The sequence below is a fragment of the Mandrillus leucophaeus genome, unplaced genomic scaffold, assembly GCF_000951045.1.
Source record: "Mandrillus leucophaeus isolate KB7577 unplaced genomic scaffold, Mleu.le_1.0 Scaffold742, whole genome shotgun sequence".
Lineage (NCBI taxonomy): Eukaryota > Metazoa > Chordata > Mammalia > Primates > Cercopithecidae > Mandrillus > Mandrillus leucophaeus.
In genome coordinates this window covers 473238-494277 of record NW_012108053.1, presented here as the reverse complement: position 1 = coordinate 494277, position 21040 = coordinate 473238, and the positions used below count along the sequence as shown (strand labels likewise).

The window sequence follows — 21040 nt, the reverse complement described above, 5'->3', positions numbered from 1 at the left end:
AAAAAAAAGTTGAACAAATAAAAAGAGTAGGATAGTGTTTATCAGGGATGAGGAGGGAAAGAAAATGGGTGGAAGTAGGTCACAGGTCAAAGGGTACATATTTGCAGTTGGGTAGGATAAATAAATCTACCTATTCAGAGATGTAATGTATAGCATGAGGACTATAATTAATAATGGTGTATATTGAAAATTTGCTAAGAGTAAATATTAGGTGCTATCACACACAAAAAAGGTAACTACGAAAGATGAATGGCTATGTTAATATGTTTGACTACAATAACCATTTCACCATGTATATGTATCAAAACATCTCGTTGTACATTTGTTTTTTTCTTTTTTTAGAGATACAGTCTTGCTCTGTTGCCCAGGCAGGAGTGCAGTGGTGTGATCTCAGCTTACTGCAACCTCCACCTCCCAAGTTCAAGCAATTCTTGTGCCTCAGCCTCCAGAGTTGCTGGGACTCCAGGTGCACGCCACCGTGCCTGGCTAACTTTTGTATTTTCAGTAGAGATGGGGTTTTGCCATGTTGCCAAGGCTGGTCTTGAACTCCTGGGCTCAAATGATCTGTCCACCTCGGCCTCCCAAAGTGCTGGGATTACAGGTGTGAGCCACCATATCCAGGCTTCTTGTACATTTTAAATATATATGATATAAATTTAAAAAAAACAAGGAAGTAAATTTGACAATGACTATGTAGCATTTACAGGAAAGAGTATGAGCATTTTACAGAAGGATAACAAGGACAACTGAAGAAATGTAGATAAATTCAATGTTACCTTGATGGGAAGACTGACATTAAAAACAGGTCATTTGTTCTCAGATTATTTTACAAATTAAATTCAACTTATACAGCAAAGAGATCCCAAAAGTTTCAGATTGGTAATATGCATTCTGAGTTTCTGAGTAAGCATGAGCCTTCCTTTGGAACAGTTACCAAATAGTTATGAACCAAACAGTTTTACCCTGTAAATATGTCACCTTAGGGGAGAGCCTTAAAACATCAAGAAAGTATTCAATTCTTTTAGCAGCACATGACTTTTCAAGCTAACCAAATTAAAATTTTTTTTAAATTAAAATCGACTTACTTCTGTGTCTACTACAACATTGTAGAGTCGTTCTCCAGCCACTAATTCTAAAGCTGTGGTTGCAGAAGTATCTTTCACACTAATCAGAGAAGCCACAAGTCCTTTCACACAATTTCTATTCCAGTTCTTCTCTGGATCCCTGAAATACAAAAGTTGACAAAAATTTACCTTAGATAATAAAGTAGAAAAAGTTATACTTTACTCATCAAGAGCTCTTTTGGACAACACATTAAAGTGAAATGAAAGCAGAATCAGCACATGGTTTTAACAAACCAAAAATTTTAAAATGTCCCAAATGACTAGCCAGCTGTTGTTTTTACATCAATCAATAGATCTTTCAGTATGTTTCAATGTAATAAGAATTCTGATGTTCTAATCCCTATCATACATATGATTACTGTAAATATTCCATTAAAAAACCCACATAGCAAAACAAATTATAAGATGTAAACGTGGATATTTAACTTTAATGACAGAATAACTTTAAAGACATTTTGAACTGCGATTAAATTTCCCTGATTTTAAGATTAGTGGCATCATTAGCCATTAAATTTCACAAGAATTTCCCTGCCAACATTTAAAACATTTCAACAAATGCTTAAAGGAAAAATACCAATGAAAGAAAAGCAGTTACAACAAGTTTCATACAAAAATCTTGGTGTCGACAAAACTTTCAGACTGCTTCCAGCTTAAATAAAAATGTCTTGATTATTTCTATCTTAAAATTCAAGGCTTAAGTCTCTTACTTGTATGCAAATCGAAGATTGGGAAATCTGGCTAATAGAGCTTCATATGTTTCTTTCAATCTACCGATATCACGAGACAGCTGCCTGCGCTTTTCCAAAAGGCTTTCCTCTTTATTTTCTGAAAGATAAATCATAATAAAACCGAGTTTTAAAAGTTCAGTCTACTGTTTTAAGGAAACTATTAGTAACCACTATTTCCAAAACATACAAAAAATACAAATTTCTGTAAGTATTACAAAAGCACGCTGAACCTTCCAATTTCTATCCATTGTCAAACATTATTTCCAATAGCAAATAACATAATTTTCATTCCAAAAAATAATATACAAACTGAATGCCTACTAATGTAGAAATACACAAATGACATTTTTGAGCTTGAATGATTGATTTGAATGATGTGAGCTTGAATGATTTGAGCTTGAATGATTGAAGCAGGAAATTCTCAATACTGAGTTTTCAAAAATTCAAGAGTTGTTTTATAATTAGGTATTTTTTTTTACTATACTTACAAACACTTCTTATACTAACGCTCGTTAATAGGCTAAGAAATGTTTCCTACTTGCTTGCGTTCTTTATTTAAATTAGCTTTTTATCAAAAATCACTACCTCCTCATGACCTGATTATCATGTTTTTAAAGGCAAACCTTCATAATTTAGCTTTTTCATTTCAGCTTCAAGTTTTTCTTTAAGTCTTTTTACAGCTTCTAAAGCTTCTTGATCCTTCCTGTAGCCACTATCCATCTTCTTAACTTCAGCTTGTTTATTCTTTAATTCCTGTTGAGCATGCTTCAGCTTCATCTGAGCCTGTGGCAGAAAAATGCAACAGACTATAGGATGTATGAGGCAGACAGTGCTAGTAATTAAATGGCCAAAGATTCAGATTGGTTTTACTAAGAGACCTTAGCCTTAAAAATTTAATTGTTTGGTCTCTTGGATTAGTATTTCAAGAAATTAGTCATTTCCCAGTATTTTCTCCTCAAAAACTACTCAAAATATAAACTAATATATGATTAACATGTTGTTAAAGAAATTGAAATTAAAGTCCATATTTTTAATAAGATATGTGTGGGGAAAAGAGAGAGAGATCAGCCTGTTACTGTGTCTATATAGAAAGAAGTAGACATAAGAGACTCCATTTTGTTCTGTATTTGAGATGCTGTTAATCTGTGACCCTACCGCCAATCTTGTCCTTGCAAGAGACATGTGCTGTGGTGACTCAAGGTTTAATGGATTTTGGGCTGTGCAGGATGTGTCTTTGTTAAACAAGTGCCTGAAGGCAGCTTGCTGGTTAAAAGTCATTGCCATTCTCTTACTTTCAACTACCCAGGGACACGTACACGGCCAAAGGTAGCAGGGACCTCTGCCTAGGAAAGCTAGGTATTGTCCAAGGTTTCTCCCCATGTGATAGGCTGAAACAATGCTGCTAAAAGGTTTATGGAGATGTTTGCATACGCATCTCAAGGCACAGCATTTTCCTTTAAACTTATTCATGTCACAGAGATTTTTGTTCACATGTCTTACTGCTGATTTCCTCCCTACAATGATCCTATTGTCCTGCCACTCCCTTATCTTTAAGATAGTAAAGATAATTATCAATAAATACTAAGGGAACTGAGAGACGTGGGTCCTCTGAGGGAACTCAGCCGGCGTGGGTCCTCTGTAAGCTGAGCGCCGGTCCCCTGGGCCCACTCTTTCTTTCTCTATACTTTGTCTCTGTGTCTCATTTCTTTTCTCAAGTCTCTCATTCCACCTAACGAGAAACACCCACAGGTGTGGAGGGGCAGGCCACCCCTTCAATATGACATATTAAAATTGAAGAATTATATTGAATAACTGTCAGTAGCTGGTAATTACAGCCAGCTAGAAATCACAACTCTCCTTCCTTTCCTTTCCGCTTGTTTATATTTGTATTTGTATATATTTGTGAGTGCTGTCTAAAAACAGTTAAGAAACTGAATTGAGCAATAAGATCTAAAATTATACAGGAAAAGAAGCTAAACTGACAAAGAAACTTAAATGCTGAGAGTCTAATAATTAAATGCTAGAACTATTTAAATTAAATGTGTCAGGCATTCAAGAGTTTATACAATTGACCACTGCTTCTTAAAACTATGAACTAGTATTCTAAAACCCAGATGGGGGTACTTTAAAGATTTTCTACTGTTGAGAGTTCTTATAAATTTGTGACTGTCATCTCTGTCATGCCTGAATGAAAAAGTTGCAAATATATAAAGAGGAAAACCTGAGGATTAATGCATAATCACACACATTTGTGTACCTGTTTTAAAATCTGCATCTTCCATTAAAAAAGAAACAATGATATGCCTGTGTACATGTATTTTTTCTGCTAGCAAATTTCTTGTGTTCATAGGACTTGAAGTTGCACTACTATGTAAAATCTGAGAAACACTGTAATAGACTGACAAGACTTTTAAGATTATGAAATCAGAGTAGGGAGAACAAAGACTAGAATGTGGCTAAATGTGAGGTAGAGATACTTCCTAGAAAAATGTAAAGCTTCAGAAACAAGGTTTTAAGAACTAGGTATGATAGGCAGAGCAATGGGGAGGACAATCCCGTTTTCCTGTTAAAGCTTAAGACTTCAACATTATGATATTAATAAAAAATAAAAATAGCCAAAAAAAGAATAAATGGATTAATCTCTAAAATTCCACACAATGCTGCAAACAGAACAAAGCATTTATTACACTTACATACTGAATTAACGTAATTTATGTTGTACGGCATCTTAACAAATTAAGTTCATCAATATTTAGCAATAATATATTTGACTTTTCCTGCATTAGGCATTAGAGTTGCAGAATAACATAAATAAACAAGTTCCTTGACACTGATTATTTTCAACACTATGTAACAATTGCCAAAGCATAATGTGAAAAGAAACTTCTTGAAAAAAAAGCAATCACATAATGCTTAATGTCTATATTTACCTGTTTGGCTTCTGTCTGAGCTTTACTTATATCATTTTTACAGGCCATCATTTGACCAGCAAGAGTTGCTTCTGCTCCATCTTCATTACTGGACAGGCCAGCGGAAACAGCATTGAAGTGCTGCTGTGCAGCCGCCAGAGCTTCAGCATCTTTATTACTTGCTTCTTGAAGGGCATGCAGTCCATCTGTTATCTTTTTAACTTCTTTTTCCTTTGCTGCTAAAGTTTTAGAGTCCTTTAGGAAGAGTTTCAAATGGAAAAATAATGTATTTCAGGAAAAACATCCAGTTTCTTATACGCATATACCCTTATGTAATCAAATTCCATAGCAATTTGGAGTGAGCATAATAAAATAATTTAACCATCATAACTGTATATAAATACTGAATTATCATTTTGAAATTACAGTTTTTAGAATAAATGTAACTCTTATACTACTTGAAATATTTTCATTCCATGTTATAAATTAAATCCATGAGACACTGGGCTAAATAATAATTGCAGATTTAAACAAATCTCTTGAAGGGACTAAAAATGAATTTCTAAAACTGTAAAACTGAAATAACAGACATCCTACACTAAGCTTAAAAGTAGAGATTTTAGAATTAAGAGTATGTATATGAAAGTATTTTATAAACTGTCAAGAGCCATAAAATTTGAGCACTAGTTATAGAAAAAGTATTACTATTATGCAACACCTTTTAGGTAGTATTAACCAGATATCTGACACTATGCAAGATACCAGCCCTGAAAAAAGAAAATCTAACTATCTTATTTACAATTAGTGACAACAAATTTTGGCCCACTTGATTAGTTCATGATTCATCATTTATGAAGTGCTTACTGTATAGTAGGCCCTGTTCTAAGACATTAAAGACACAGACTAAGTCGCTGTTCTAAGGAAGCCTATATTCAAGGTTAGAAGACATGGTAAACAAACAAAACAAGGTTGGGGAATACAGTGATAGGAACTCTTACTTCAAGAAGAATAAGAGAAGGCCTTTGAGATGCCATTTGAACGGAAGACTGGATGAAGTAGGAGGAGTGACCGTGCAAATACTTGTGGGGCAGTATACTTGAAAGCCCTGAGGAACATGTTTGAATATTTGAGGAACTGGACTAGGAGCAGAGTGAGTAAATGGTTAAGGAGCCAAGAGTCATATCATGAAGCACCTTGCAGGCCATGGTAAAGACTTAGATTTAATTATATAGTTGATCCTTAAACAAGATGGGAGTTCGAGTACAGACCCACCATACAGTCAAAAATCACATATGCTTTTGAACCTCCCCAAAACTTAACTACTAATAGCCTACTGTTAACCAAAGCCCTACCAATAACACAATTAACTTATATTTTGTATGCTACATTATATATTGTATTCTTGCAACAAAGCTAGAAAAAAGAAAATGTTAAAAGCATAAGAGAAAATACATTTACAGTACTGTAGTGTATTTACTGACACGATAAGTTTACATCATCTGTTTACAAGATAAATCATCTGTCTGGAAAGGAAAGCAACCACAGCTGCACACCTCACTCTATGGTACATTATCAAGCAACTCAACTGTTTCTTGTAGCATCCTGACTTCTCTCTGCTTTTTGGGAGCATTTTCAGTATCACTAGTGCCACTTCATACAGATCCCATGTTATTCGGGTTTATGGTATTGCACTAAACATGAAAAATACACGAGAACCACAAGACATCACTTTCTACCGAGCTCTGCAACTTACTGGAAACGTGAACTACTCAGAAGTAAACGATTAATGCCACACTGAGTTTACTTGAGCTCACCACCATAGCAACAGGAGGTGGCTACAAAAGTATTACAATAGTGTAGTATGTTCTATAGTTTTATGTAGTTATTTAATATTGCATCTTTACATTTGTTTACATTTCTCTGAACTACAAATAGTGCCAAGTACGGTGTTTAAGTTTTGAAAAACTTTAACTTTTTATAATAGATTTTTGTATATTTTATGGTAGTAAATGATAAAATAGACTAGTACCTATATATATTTTGTGCATTTATGACATACTTAACTTTTTCTTAATTTTTTTGATATTTCTAGGCCACATGGTATTTGTCTGCAAGTTTTTTCAAATTGTTGCAAACCTTCAAATAATTTTCCCATATATTTATCGAGAAAAATCTGCTAATAAGTCGATCCACGCAGTTCAAACCCATGTTGTTCCAGTGTCATACAGCGTACATGTAATTTGGAAACCACTGAAGGATTTTAAGCACAGGAGTGATGTGATTCAATTTATATTTTAGCTTCTGTAAAGAATAGACTATAGAGTGGCAACAGGAAAAAAGTAGGGCAACTAATAAGCACATTATTGCAGTAGCCCTCATGAGAGGTGATGGTTTGAATGAGGCTGGCAGTAATGGAGGTAACAAAAAGTGGCTGTATTCTGAATACACTTTTAAAGTTAACAGAATTTATTGATAGACTGGATCTAGATATTTAAAGAATGGCGAGAATTCAGAGGACTCTTAAGATTTCTGGCCTCAACAATTAGGTAAATAGTGGTACCATTTACTGACATAAGGAAAATTCAGTAACTCAGATGGGTCTGGGTAGATCAGGAAAATTCCTAAATTCTATTCTGGAAATGTTAAGTTTTACACTTTTTAAAAGTCATCCAAGTAAAAATGTTAATTAAGTAGCTGGACGAAGAAATCTACAGTTTGTTGGACAGTCATCTGGATGTCATTAGACTAATCTTGTTCTCCCTTTCTCAGTTGTGGTTCTCAAAAATAGCTGTAGAATGTGCTAGAAAATGCAACATTCTGATTGAGGGAATGGCCTGAATAATCCATACTCTATTTCAGTTCCCTCCTAGAAATATGCATGTCTTTTCATGCTTTAGCTCAGCAACTCATGTAAACCAGTGCTGACCACCACCATTTCTCTGTTTCTGTGGTATAAACCCAGGGCAGGCTGGGTTTATAGCCTGGGGTATAAACTCAGCGCAAGCTGCTTTCTGGGGTCCCTCAGCTGTATGGGGAACACACAGATGAAACTCCATCCAACACTTGTGGGAATGGACCACCATGAAACCTAGGCTTTTACTATTACTGCCTATCTGTAGGAAATAAATTTGCTTCATATAACTTGTGCTGTATGAGTGAGTTCCATTAACACTGACAAGTTGGTAACTAGTACATAGTGAACTTGTTTCATACCATCAGTGCTGTTAGTAGGGTCTGCTCTGACAGAACCATGGCTTACTGATAAAGCTTGAATGGCTTCACCCCTTCGCCTCCCTGCCCCCAATACCCAGCCTAGGGCAGAGATATCACCCTAAAGGGTTGAGGGGCTTGGATATGCAGCTGGATGTTTTATGGAGAAGGAACCATAATAAATGGAATATAGATGACCCCCTCAATGAATGAGCTGGCTGCATGAATTGAGGCAGAGCAAGAAACAGAAATGCGGGAGCTCGGCACATGATCCCCTGGTTGTTTGACACATGTAATTGCTCATTCCCAGGGCCAGACAGCTCAAGAAGCGGGTAGTCAGATGGCTCCTGAGAGGGAACAGGAAAGAGGTACTCAGACAGTCCCTGAGGCATCTGAGAGAACCAACACACACAACGCAGGCCTCACAGAAAATGAAGCTCACTATCTAGAGGATGAGTATACAAAAAGGCCAGGAAAGGCTTATGCAGCCTGGTTGAAGTGTTTGTTTGATAAAGGGACACTGTGGATCCAAACGGCTAAATGGAATAGTTTAGAGCAGGACCAAGGTCTCCAGGTCTCCACCAGAGATGGCCCTATACTCCTGTTAAAATGAGAAAAAGAAATGAAAGTAGGCTTTTCTGGAGTTCTTGGATGCTGGAGCCCACAGGACTTATTTCCAGTTTTCCTAGGGAAAAGTTAAACTGATGACCATGGGAGGGTTTCAGGCAAATGTAATGACTCACTATGCTTACGTGCTGTGAGTAGATACTTTGTGTCACTTTGGGTGCTGGTGACCACAGTTCCCACCACTGAGTATGGATATTGATAGTTTGGTTGCTTGTGGTGCAGAACATCACCACCACCTGAGGAGGTATGCCCCTCGCTGCTAAGAATTGGAGCTATACCTGTGGCACATATCCACCCCGGCCTGCCACCTAAGACTTCATAAGTTATTCAAGACTTACCCAAGACCTCATAAGTTACTCAATGAAAGCAGTACTGCATACCAAATGGAGAATAAGACACTACTTTCTTAATTCAAAACCCACTATAGATAAAAATGTCACAATGCATTGGCCTAGTCTGGCTGGTCAGACAGGCCTTCGGGGCATGAAGACTAATGGATGGTCATAAGCTGAATGTCAAGGTCACCTGGACAGAAAGCCAAGGAAGTATCCCAGATATAGTCAAACAAAAATGGTTGGTGCTGGTGACACTTACTAACAAAAAAGAAGCCCCACAGCTGGTAGGTCTCTTGGGTACTAAACACAGCATATAACCCATGTGGGTGTTTTTTTGGCCCCCTTTAATCCTGGTGACCAACAAAGCCGCCAACTTTGAACAATGGACTTTGCAGTAGCAGGCCTTAGAAAACAATGTAAAGTGGTGGCCTTGCTGCTGCTTTTAAAACATTTACAGTCTGTTAGTCTGATGCAATGACAGGTGTCCACAACCACCAAGAACACTGACTGGAGTCTATGGCAACAGAAACTTGTCACTGGGCAGACCTACCCTCTTCGAAGTTGAACTTTAAGTTGCTTGAGGCAGCCACCCGATACAACTCTTGGAACGTAACTTTTTGCTTGCTGTTGTGCACTGGTGGACACTGTGTGTCTTAAGGCTAGAGCACTACATGTGACTCTGTGACTTAAACTGCCCACACTTGGGTGCTAACAACAACAACAAAAACCCTATCAATGAATTGGAGCAGACTCAAAAGAGCTTGATTATCATACAGAAATGGTACATTTGAAATCAAGCCCAGTTGCAACCCCAAGGGACCAGGGGGCTTCATGAAAAAAATGGCTTGCTTATTAGAAGGGTCCAAACAACCCACAGGGGATGCTTTGGCTTCTCCTCTGGCTCCCTGGGTCCTAAGATTCTGAGATGTGCCTACCAATGGTATGGCGTGATTTACTGAAAGTTCCATCAAACAAAACAGGAGGGATCCTCTTGACTGTAGCCACCATCAGGCCAATAAGTGGTCATCTTTTGACTGAGGCTGAACATGGACATTATGATCAATGGGTCAAACTACATGCAGTGATGATGTCCATTTGGGCCACCCCATCGCCATATCTTGCTACATTTCACCAAGTCATAGGCTGTTGCCAACAGCCTAGCCATCTGGTCAGCAGAAGGGCAACTTAGTGACTGGACTGTTAAAAAAAAATCCCCTATGTGGGCCGGGCATGGTGGATCACACCTATAATCCCAGCACTTTGGGAGGCTGAGGCAGGCAGATCACCTGAGGTTGGAGTTTGAGACCAGCCTGACTAACATGGAGGAACCCTCTCTCTACTAAAAATACAAAATTAGCCAGTCGTGGCGGTGCATTCCTGTAATCCCAGCTACTTGGGAGGCTGAGGCAGGAGAATTGCTTGAGCCCGGGAGGCAGAATGCAAGGTGTAGTGAGCCGAGATCGCGCCATTGCACTCCAGCCTGGGCAACAAGATCGAAACCTCGTCTCAAATAAATAAATAAATAAAACAAAATTTTAAAAAATCCCCTCTGTGGAAACAAGGACATGCTTTCTGAAAGCGACAAATATATGTCACTCATATGGACCCTGATGCTACCCTTGAAAGAAACGTCATTTTTTTTTATACTTCATCATATTTCACTCTGACCAAGGAACATCTTTCACTGCCCAACCAGCATGACAATGGGCATTCTCTTGTGGAATACAATGGACTTTCCATGCACCCTGTTATTCACAAGCCAATGGAGCTAAACTGAAGCAACGAAAATGAAACAATGAAATAGCCTACTCATAAAGTAACTGAAGGATATCAAGGTGGCCTGTTAGTGAGGTGGTACCAACATCTGACTAGGGCATTATGGACTTAAACACTGTACTTTAGCACAAAGGAAACACAGCACTGCAATGTATAGCCCAATCCCTATGATAGCTCGGGAACATCTGAGATCGCAGGAGAGTGTTAGGTGGGAACATCTGAGATCCCAGGAGAGTGTTAGGTGGGAGCACTAACCTGTCAATACACTTTTTCCACAAGGATGTGGCAGCAAAGACCTGGAAGCAAAACACCTCCCAAGCTGTGGCCATGGTGGGTAACATAAGATGTTAGACATGATATCCAGGAACTTTCTGTCATAGCCCACAGTGACAATCTGGTCCTGCTAGCAGTGAACTACCCTAGCATTCCTAATGTCACAGTGTACGTCAATAGACCCCAACCCCTGGCTTCCATGAGAGGACATAGCATCTGTCACATAAAAGGGTGCCAAAAATGCCATTTTAACTTAACTGTGGCAAAATGTCATGATGAAACATAACATAACCTCAATGGGTGTGTCCCATTGGTGACGAAGGAAACACAATGAACTAGTGCAAGCCCTCTGTGTAGGAGCTTCATGAACAATTTTGTATGGGGGAAATTGAACTTATGCAACTATACCACTAATGAGATTTAGCTGGCAAACGCTAATGCCTCCCTACCCATGAATGGGGTCACTGAACAGTAAAACGGGGGAAACGGTGCTATGTAAGTTTATATAAAAAGGCTGAAGCCCTGGGATACTTTCAACATTTGAATGTTAGGATAGTTCAACATTCAAGAGATTGAGTACTGTGAGGAAAATTAGGCCAGTAAGTTGTCCTGGAGTCCAGGTAAAAAAAGACGTTTGCCAAGGACTACATCATTTTCCATGGGCAGTGTAGGAGTGACCCAAACAGAAGATGGGCGATGTCAGGCCTGGAAAGCTGGCAGATGGTGGGATCCTGTACGTTGGGTATGCTGGGGGATGCCCCTACGTATCACTCCTAGAAATGAGATGCATTCTAGGGCCAGCAGCCTAAAGCTGTACAACAGATTTACTCAGGACCTACCAAGAGGTTTTACTGACTCTCGGTTTAAGTGCTTTATAAAATCTTCGGTACCATACATAACATTGCTTTTCAGCCCAGCAGATATCCCTTGGGAAGGTTGTTTTAGACAACTGCTCTAAATCTGTTAGCACAAGTGGAAAGAGCGTATGTGGTTGCCAACGCTTCCTGCTGTACCTAGATAAACACCTTAGGTACTGCAGAGCCACAAATACAGATCTGGAAGCAGGTCTGAAGGATCCTTCTTTGACCTCTTTAACAACTTCATATCTGGATTATTGGGATCCTGGGCTGAGTCAGTGCTCCAGGCAGGCCTGATCATCCTGCTTGTAGTCCTCCTGGGCACAGTGAAATGTATTCTGGCTATGGCTCAACAATACTGCAATGAGATTACGTCAGTCAGAGTGTTATATCCATCTAAGACAAACCTCCTTCTCCTTCAGATTCAGAGAAGTCTGTGGGCATAATAAAAGGACTAGCTTTGCTAGTGTGGGAACCTAGATTGGAGGATAAACTACAAGACAACTCCTTAGGTGGCACTAGACTAAGCCAGTTCTCCCCTCTCTGGCTTATAGTTCTCAAGAATAACTGTAGAATGTGCTGATAATGCAATATCCCGAGAAAGGGAGGCAATGGCTGGAACAGCCAGGACTGTTCCTGTCTGCTTCTCCAGCTGCCCTAAAACAGAATCTCAATGCTTCAGCCCAGTGTCTCATGTTACTCCAGGGTATAAACCCAGAGCAGGCTGTTTTCTGGGGTCCCTCAGCTGCTGTGCAAGTTGGGCACATGCAAATGAAATTGTAACCACCTTAGGCAGCTTTTCTGAGCCTTGGGGGATTGGCTTGCAATGAATCCTAGACTTCTGTTTTCCCTTGTTGCCTATCAATAAGTAATAAATCCATTTCACATAAAATGTTGTGTATGAATGTGTTCCGTCTGCTGTCCTCAGACAAGCTGGTAACCTGCATACAATAAACCTGCTTCAAAGAGTTCAGGGAGTTAAGACTGCTTAGAGATTTGGAAGATATCAACATATAGATGATATTTAGAGTTACAGACCTGGATGAGACCACCTATGTCATGAACATTTATAAAAGATATCAGAGTGCTAGCCTTAGGGCATACTAACATTAAGAGATCTAGAAGAATAAGGGATACAGAAAAGAAGGATGAAAAAGGAGCAATCAGTGTGTGAAGCTTAAGGACATGACAAGACTAAAGAGAAATGAACCCAAAACAAGGCAGGCCCACACATTTAGAGCTTTACAAAACCTTAAAAAAAAAAAAGTAATTGGTGATTTGATTTCAGTTGTTGGATGTCACAACACAGACTGCTACATCACATTCATATTGCTTCAAAATTTTGTCTAAATTTTCCTCCTGTTTCTTAATTCAACCACTGTATTTCTCTGCAAAAATATCTAACAGGGCAATATAAAGAAATTATTTTCAAAAAGTTAATTTTTCTTCAGTGAAAAGGCAAATGTATATCTTCACTGGGACAACAGAATCACCCTCAAAAGAAATGCCATAAGCTCCAAAAACACACCTACTCATCTACCTACATATGAGACTATATACTTGACTCTTCTGTTACCATGGATGACCTATTCCTAGTTCTCATGAAGGTGACCTCTATACGTTAGTTCCTATCCTACTTTCAGCTACTAAAGGGCCCTGTTTTAACAACTCTTCCATCTCTCTCTCCTGAATTACAAATGACGCCTTTTCTACTGGATCTTTTCTGTCAATATAGAATTGATTTATCCCATGTAAAATCAAGCCAAAAAAACTCTTTCTTCTGTATTACTCTCCTGTTAGCTCCCTATTTCTCCTTCTTTCAGAAAACTTCTCAAAAAGTTATCTATAGTCACTTTTCTTTTTTCTGCTTTCATTCTGTCAGAGTATGAACACAATCTAATCAGGTACTCACGGACACTCCTCCTTGAAATATCTTTTTTAGCTGAACTCCAGGACAATTTACTCGCCTAATTTTCCTCACGCTACTAAATCTGTTTTGAATGCTGAACTATCCCAACATTCAAATATTGAAAGTATCCCTGGGCTCCAACCTTCTTATATAAACTTACAGCCTTGATCATTTTATCTAGTCTCATGGATTTAAATAACACCTATACATTGATGATCCCTCCAAATTTGTATTTTTGCCTGGATTCACTATTCATATATTTAAGTACCTAATCAACATCACTACTCAAGATGTCTTAACAGGCTCCTCACGCATATTACATTCACACTGTATTTCTTAAGCTTATCAAACCTGTTCTCCCTACTCTCTACCTTACTTCAATGGCTACCGAACTTAAAATCCCAAACTGTACCCTTTTTCCTCTACACCCCTAATCCTCTTCCCTGCTTTACCTTTTTTCCACATCAGTTATCACTATATAACATGTTACACGTTTTATTTATTTTTTTTATTATCATTTCCCCCAATGGAATGAACGCCCACAAGGCAAGGACTTGTGACCATTTGGTCCAGTTGTAACCCCAGCCCAAACAACTGTACTTAGCGTATAGCAGACACTCACTAAATATTCAATGGAATAGATAAATGTACACTAGTGAGACTATACACTTGTCTACAAGTGGCACTAGTGGCACATTAAGCTCACTTACCTCAATCATATTTTTTTCCAGCTCTTTGCGTTTGCTTTCTTCACATGCCAGATTTTTCTTTTTGAGATCAAATGCACTTTGAGATTTAGTATTAACTCGCTGAGCCTCTGCAAGAGCATCTTCTAAAGATCGAAGTATACCTCCAATTTCCTGTAATAAAATGCAGCCAAGTCAGTCATTTATATAAAATTTGCTCATGTTGTCATTTTATTGTATGAGTTCTGTATCAAATACTTTTTTATAAGTTATTTCATTATCTTACTATAAGATTAAGAAATCAATACAACAGACCATGCCCACTGAATCCTAGTTACCAAAATGTAGTATGTTTTCCACAGAGTATATTATCGATTCTAATACATATGTACAGACCTTATCTTTTCTTTTTTCCAATTCTTCTATTTCATGATTAAGTGCTTTTATTTTTTTATCGTTCTCAGACAATTCTTCCTGAAGCTTTATAATTTTATCTTGCATTTCTTTTAACTCCTCAGCTGAGCGTGCTTTGGTATCTTCAGCCAGCAAAAACTGATGAGCAATATATAAACGACTCAAATGTTCTATTTCTCTCATCACTTTTTGGTACTCCAAGTAGGAAGATCTTTCCTGAAAGGGAAGTTGCAAAAAAATAGTAACTCAAAATTGTATTAAAAAAAATTTAATTATGCAAGATGTATCAAACTTCTCATTACATGATGCAATAGATTTTGTCCTGTATTAAACAATTATAACATCTTAAATTGTAGGATACTTTACACAACATTAGAAGTCAGGACTTTCAGATAGCATTATAACTTCTCTAGTGAATCTTATTTGGCTACTTCTTCTAACAAATAATTGGGCAGCTGAGCTTAACAAAGAAATATGGACATAAAGTTCGTAAGCTAGTGTTAATAAGTCTGTTAAAGACAACTTACACACCCACCAATGATACACTATTACACAGATTCTGTAGTAGTATTACCAAGATGCCTACTCTAATATTCTTTGAAGCACTACTATAAGCACTTGCTCACATCATTACTAAACATGATTCCCATAAGGACCTAATGGGACCAGACAAAGTAATAACTAAAATCCTTAATTTACACATAAAAATCAAATTCAGGATGATGAAATGATCTGTCCATGTTGTTAGATTTAGGAAGAAATTGTGGCAAAATCAAGTCGAGGACCTAAGTTTAAATTCCTGATCTAGTGTTTTCTACTAAATCATGCATACAAAAAGGGTACCTTCAAGACCACAATTTTTCCAGTAAAATCTACACTACTATATGGATTCACAAGACAGCTCTGAGTAGTACCAAATTTCAATGAGCATTTAATAAATTCCTAAATGGATATCTTTTAAAACGTCGTTTGGCTGGGCACAGTGGCTCACTCCTGTCATCCCGGCACTTCACGAGGCCGAGGTGGGTGGATCACTTGAGCCCAGGATTTCAAGACCAGCCTAAGAAACGACGAGAAACTCCATCTCTACAAAAAAATAATAAACTAGCAGGGTGTGGTGGCATGAATCTATAGTCCCCAGCTACTCAGAAGGCTAAGGTGGAAGGATTCCTTGAGACTGGAAGGTGGAGGCTGCAGTGAGCTGTAATCACACTATTGCACTCCACCCTGGGCGACAGAGTGAGACTTGTCTCAAGAAAACGAAAATGTAGCTCATAAATGTATTCTTTCATGAAATACTGCCATGTCTTTTGATATCAGGAGCAGCAAAGATTATAGAGAAAACCCAATCCTCTGTTTCAACATCTTCTGCTTACAAAATACCTTGACAGCAATAATTATAGTGATAGCCCCTCTTATCCTGGAAATTGTTCACTCTACCAATGAGGGTGTCTAAGGGTGCCATTATCTTTAAGAAATGTTGTTCCAGTCAATCCTATTTATCTAAGAAAATCCAGACTTGCTTAGCTTCAATAAAGTATTAAAATTCAGCATAACATTTTCTGAAACTATAAATATTACTCTCCAATATCCTATGACTCAGTAGATAAGTATATATCCTCTGCAAGCAGAAGGCTCAATTATGGACTGCCAACTCTAATTCCTTATCTCATCGCAGGAAAAAAACCCCAAGAAATAGTATCACCATGTGTATGATTTTGGATACATCGCTGACTTTGAAAGACGTTCTAATAGATTATCCTCAAATATACAGAATATACCTCTTTTAATTTTTGAATGGTTGGAGTAATCTCTTCTTCAAGTATCTGGAAAACAAAGAAAAATCAGTATTTTTAGCATGTAAAGTACTATTAAAATGTATTTGAAAGAGAAGTAGCATGGATGGCTATGGAAAACTGAACCAAGAAAAAAAATTTTTCCCTCTTTACAGCAAAAACTCTACATGCAAAATTACATTCTTCTCCAAAAATGTTTTATATGAATTAAATTACCGTCTTAATTTCTTTCAGCTTAGCCTCCTTTTTTTCTATAGTTTTCTGTGCAGCTATTTTTTTGTATTCATACATCCTGGTTCCAGCTGCTTCTTCTATCATGGATAAAATCTGGAATGACAATTTTATTAACGTTTAGTATCCAAGACAATGTGTCCAACTGGAATTTACATTAAATATAACATTTTTGCCTTGACCTCACTAAACATCTTATCAAAATTTGGCCCAAATGAACCATTAAAGTTAAATACAGTAATTTCACACAAATCTTTTCCTGTAGGCTTATTCTGTAGGAATGAATTCTGACATGAAACACCAGTTGAGTAAGACTCCTTTACACGATCAAAATCAATTTTAATATCTGGGCACAGTGCCAAACATTACACAAATATACAACTGTCTTTACTAATCATTCCTAAACAATGTTTCAAAAAATTTTAATAATATTTAAAAATTGTCTGAAAGATTAAATATCTATACCAACTATTTTTAATGTCCATAAATAGTACTCTTACCTCTGGAGGTTTCATATTCAATACTTTTGTAATTCGGCCCTGAAAATAAAATGGAAACTTACTAAGATAACAAATTACAGAAAATGTTTATCTGTACTGCCATTCATGTTTATCTAGACTGAAGCTGCTTTATCTCCTTTTACCAATCTTTGGGGATCTTTCCTTTATAATTCTTCCATGATTCTAGAATTTTGGGACTTTACTATTAACTTTCCCACTTACCAGTGATACAAATTATGGAAGTTAGGAAATGATACAAATGAAATAATTCATTAAATGATACAAAGTTAACAAGGACCATGTTTCTGAGACAGTTAACATTCGTAAGTAGAAATATTCAATTTTAAAACACGTAAATATAAACAGAAATTGTGGCATAATTAATAAACTTTTAAAATTTATTTGAATGATAACCCTCCAGGATAATTCACAAAACAGATGACATACTTCTAGGCTTTAAATAAAATAAAATATTTTATATCAATGCCAGTAAACCATTAAATTCATTCATTACCAAAAACAAGTAAAACAAAACACCTGCATGCCCAGGTCTCAGAGAATCGTATTACTAGAATGTAGATTCACTTAAAAGTAAGTTTTCAACTCTGAAGGTGTGTAGTGGAAATATTTTTATTTTGATCCCACTGAGATGCTCCCATTGACTTTACTGTAATTCTCTCAAACGATAGCTGGATGGGTCAAATGACATAATGTAAATGTAAGATAAAATCAGCCTTTACTCCTCATTTGTGTCTCTAAATAAGCAAATTATTCAAACTTTTATACTTGAAATACTAAGATGCATTAATTCAATAATTTAAAAGGACATATTATGGCTTGCTTTCTTTTTTCTTTTTTTTACAGTTAACATGTATTGTTCTTTTAGTGACAACATAAAAAGTCAAGAAAAATTACTCCTAAACATTGTAGAGGAGTCAAAGGTCTACAATACAGTAGAATATATCACTGCAAGTAACTAAATCACATTTCTTAACAGATGGCCAGACACAGCACAATAGTAAATAAAAAGTATAAAATCCAAAACTTATGGTACTTTTATTTTAACTGCTTAAATGTAAAACATGTCAACACTATTACGAAAGTGACATAAAGACCTCAAACAAAATACCTGCATGATGAGAAAGTGAGGGTTGTTAACATTAAGGCCAACAGAACAGAAGAGATCCTGTACTCTTGTGTTGTTAGCATTGACTCCATTGATTAAATATTTATTTCTACCACCAATAACCACCTATAAAAGAAAGCAATTTTAAAAATATTCATGTACATGCACACCTTGAGCTAGGATAAATTACTAAGCATATTAGCTTACGTTTATTTGTTCTGTCCAACTAGCAGTAAACAAAACCAATTCTGCATAAATAGTGGAACAAGTATGACATGGCTAAAAACACTAACTTGAGTCAGGACAACCGGTGTTTAATGCAAGTACTTTTGCTAACTAATTATGCAATTACACACAAGCCTCTTACGCTGGCCTGCACCAGACTAGGTCTCCAAGGTTACCTTCTAGCTTTATGTTTCCAAGTATATGTAAAACATACTTTCCTTTCCTAGTTACCTTCTTTCTGTAACTTTTCTACAGAGGCTTTCTCTACTTTTCAACAGGAACAGAAGTCAGACAAGGTAGCCTGACATCAATTCTTGACAAGATTCAAAAAGCTATTAATAAAGACATGATTTGTGACCATTTAAAAGAAAGGGTAATCACAGAGCTTCAGTATGGTTTCATTAAGTCATCTCAGACACCATACTCTACTATCACACTTAAATTGTCATTTATTGGGTATGACTGTCTCACCTACCAGATTGAGGTCCTTAAAGACAAGTTCTGTTTCTCACTCTTCTAACTACATCCCAGTACATTCAAGAACACCCAATATACATCAAGTATTTAATAAACATTGAATATATAGTGGTTCATTTATTTTCCTGACAGGACTACTAGGTTGGTAGTTCATATATTAATGTATTTGAAGAGACCTCTCTGACAAAAACTTTATAATTTTGGTGAAGATACAAGTTTATAGCCTGAATGAGGACAGGAACAATTAGGTAGATTATTAGTAAGAGACTTAGTGACAGTTCCTAAAGGATAAATATTTGATGGATGCCTAATGACACAGAACAGGATTCTGTCCTAACCTAGCCTATATTTCTTTTTTTTTTTTTAAATCAGAGGCTTCCATTAAAATAGAGGAGAAAATCTGTAAGTGATAAATGATAAGATGGACAGTAAATGGGAGTTGACCACATTTTTAAAAACAAAACCTTGGGCTGGGCACGGTGGCTCACGAGGCCGAGGCGGGCAGATTACAAGGTCAGGAGACTGAGACCACCCTAGCCAACACAGTGAAATCCCGTCTCTACTAAAAATACAAAAAAAAAATTAGCCAGGTGTGGTGGTAGGTGCCTGTAGTATCAGCTACTCAGGAGGCTGAGGCAGAAGACTCTCTTGAACCTGGGAGACGGATATTGCAGTGAGCTGAGATGGTGCCACTACACTCCAGCCTGGGTAACAGAGCAAGACTCCGTCTTCAAAAAAAAAACAAAAAACAAAAAACAAAACAAAACAAAAAACCTTGACAAGCTGAAAACACTGCCTGACTATATTAATAACAGACATTAAAAAAAAGCTCTACTGAGAAAAATAGAAGTAGAATATCTAAAATGAAAGAATAACTCTAACTAGACCGATTTTAGTACACTCAATCTAAGGTGTCATTAAAAGATAGATAGATGAATGCAGGGGCAGGGAGGGAAACTGGAGCATACCTGGTATAATCAGGCAAGTGAAGGAACTAGGAACAAACATCAATGAAAGACCTGGTAAGATTTCACTTAGAACTAAAACACATATGCTTGCAGATCACTTGAACACTGAAGTAGGGAATAAGTCAGATTTGCTCTTAGTGCTCTCAAGAGGACTAGGACTAATGAATAAAATTTGAAGACAGCAGACTCTGACAAAATTTATAGGGGTAACTTTCTAGTAAGACCTGTCCAAAAACAGAATGGGTTATCTCAGAAGACTGCAAGATCTCAAGTACACAGGTGTTCAAGAACAGCCAGAGAAGATTCAAGTATGGTTTAAGATTTCAGCATAGCTGAGTGCTTATACCGGATGAGTAACTTTTCAGTTCTCTTAGTGATAGAGTGTACATGATCAAAATTTTAATGTAAGGAAGATATTAAGGAATCTAGTCAGAATTTAAGGCACAAATTTTGCTCATCAACTTTCTCTAGCACGTTTTGCAAAGGCATAGGGCCAAAAACCACATCAGACATAAAAGGTCTTAAGATATCGAAATGTTTAATAGCCACTCACCTGCCTTGTTACTGTGATTTCATCATGAACCTCAAATCCTAAAGGACTTTGCTTTTTGTCAGAATTATCAAATGTGATTGACACAGAGGCTTTGGTAATACCAGCCTGCCCATTTTTGTAAACTAAATCTTGTAAATTAGAAGCTCGAACCTAAAATAAAAGAAGAAAAGTGTATCAATTACAAAACTCCCTACTGTACAAAGCAGCACTAAAAATGAATTCCTTGCTGTTGGAAAACCCACCAACATAGTGTCCACTAAGCAGACAAGGATAGGCAGCTGCACACTCTGGCAAGGAAAATAGGTAACAACCTGAA

The 21040-nt window shown here is 37.1% G+C and overlaps 1 protein-coding gene across 1 annotated transcript in view; it reads right to left on the bottom strand.

Moving 5' to 3' along the window:
- The window catches only part of SMC2 (structural maintenance of chromosomes 2), a 62809-nt gene that overhangs the window by 40348 nt on the left and 1421 nt on the right, over positions 1-21040 (bottom strand). Inside the window, exons 3-13 of the mRNA XM_011966104.1 lie at positions 20725-20874; positions 18505-18627; positions 17376-17414; positions 16861-16971; positions 16630-16674; positions 14831-15064; positions 14459-14608; positions 4783-5016; positions 2476-2635; positions 1832-1949; positions 1086-1224 (exon numbers count right to left, since the gene is read on the bottom strand). Of these exons, the coding sequence (XP_011821494.1) occupies positions 1086-1224; positions 1832-1949; positions 2476-2635; positions 4783-5016; positions 14459-14608; positions 14831-15064; positions 16630-16674; positions 16861-16971; positions 17376-17414; positions 18505-18627; positions 20725-20874 (1503 nt within the window). The remainder of the gene's footprint in view (positions 1-1085; positions 1225-1831; positions 1950-2475; positions 2636-4782; positions 5017-14458; positions 14609-14830; positions 15065-16629; positions 16675-16860; positions 16972-17375; positions 17415-18504; positions 18628-20724; positions 20875-21040) is intronic.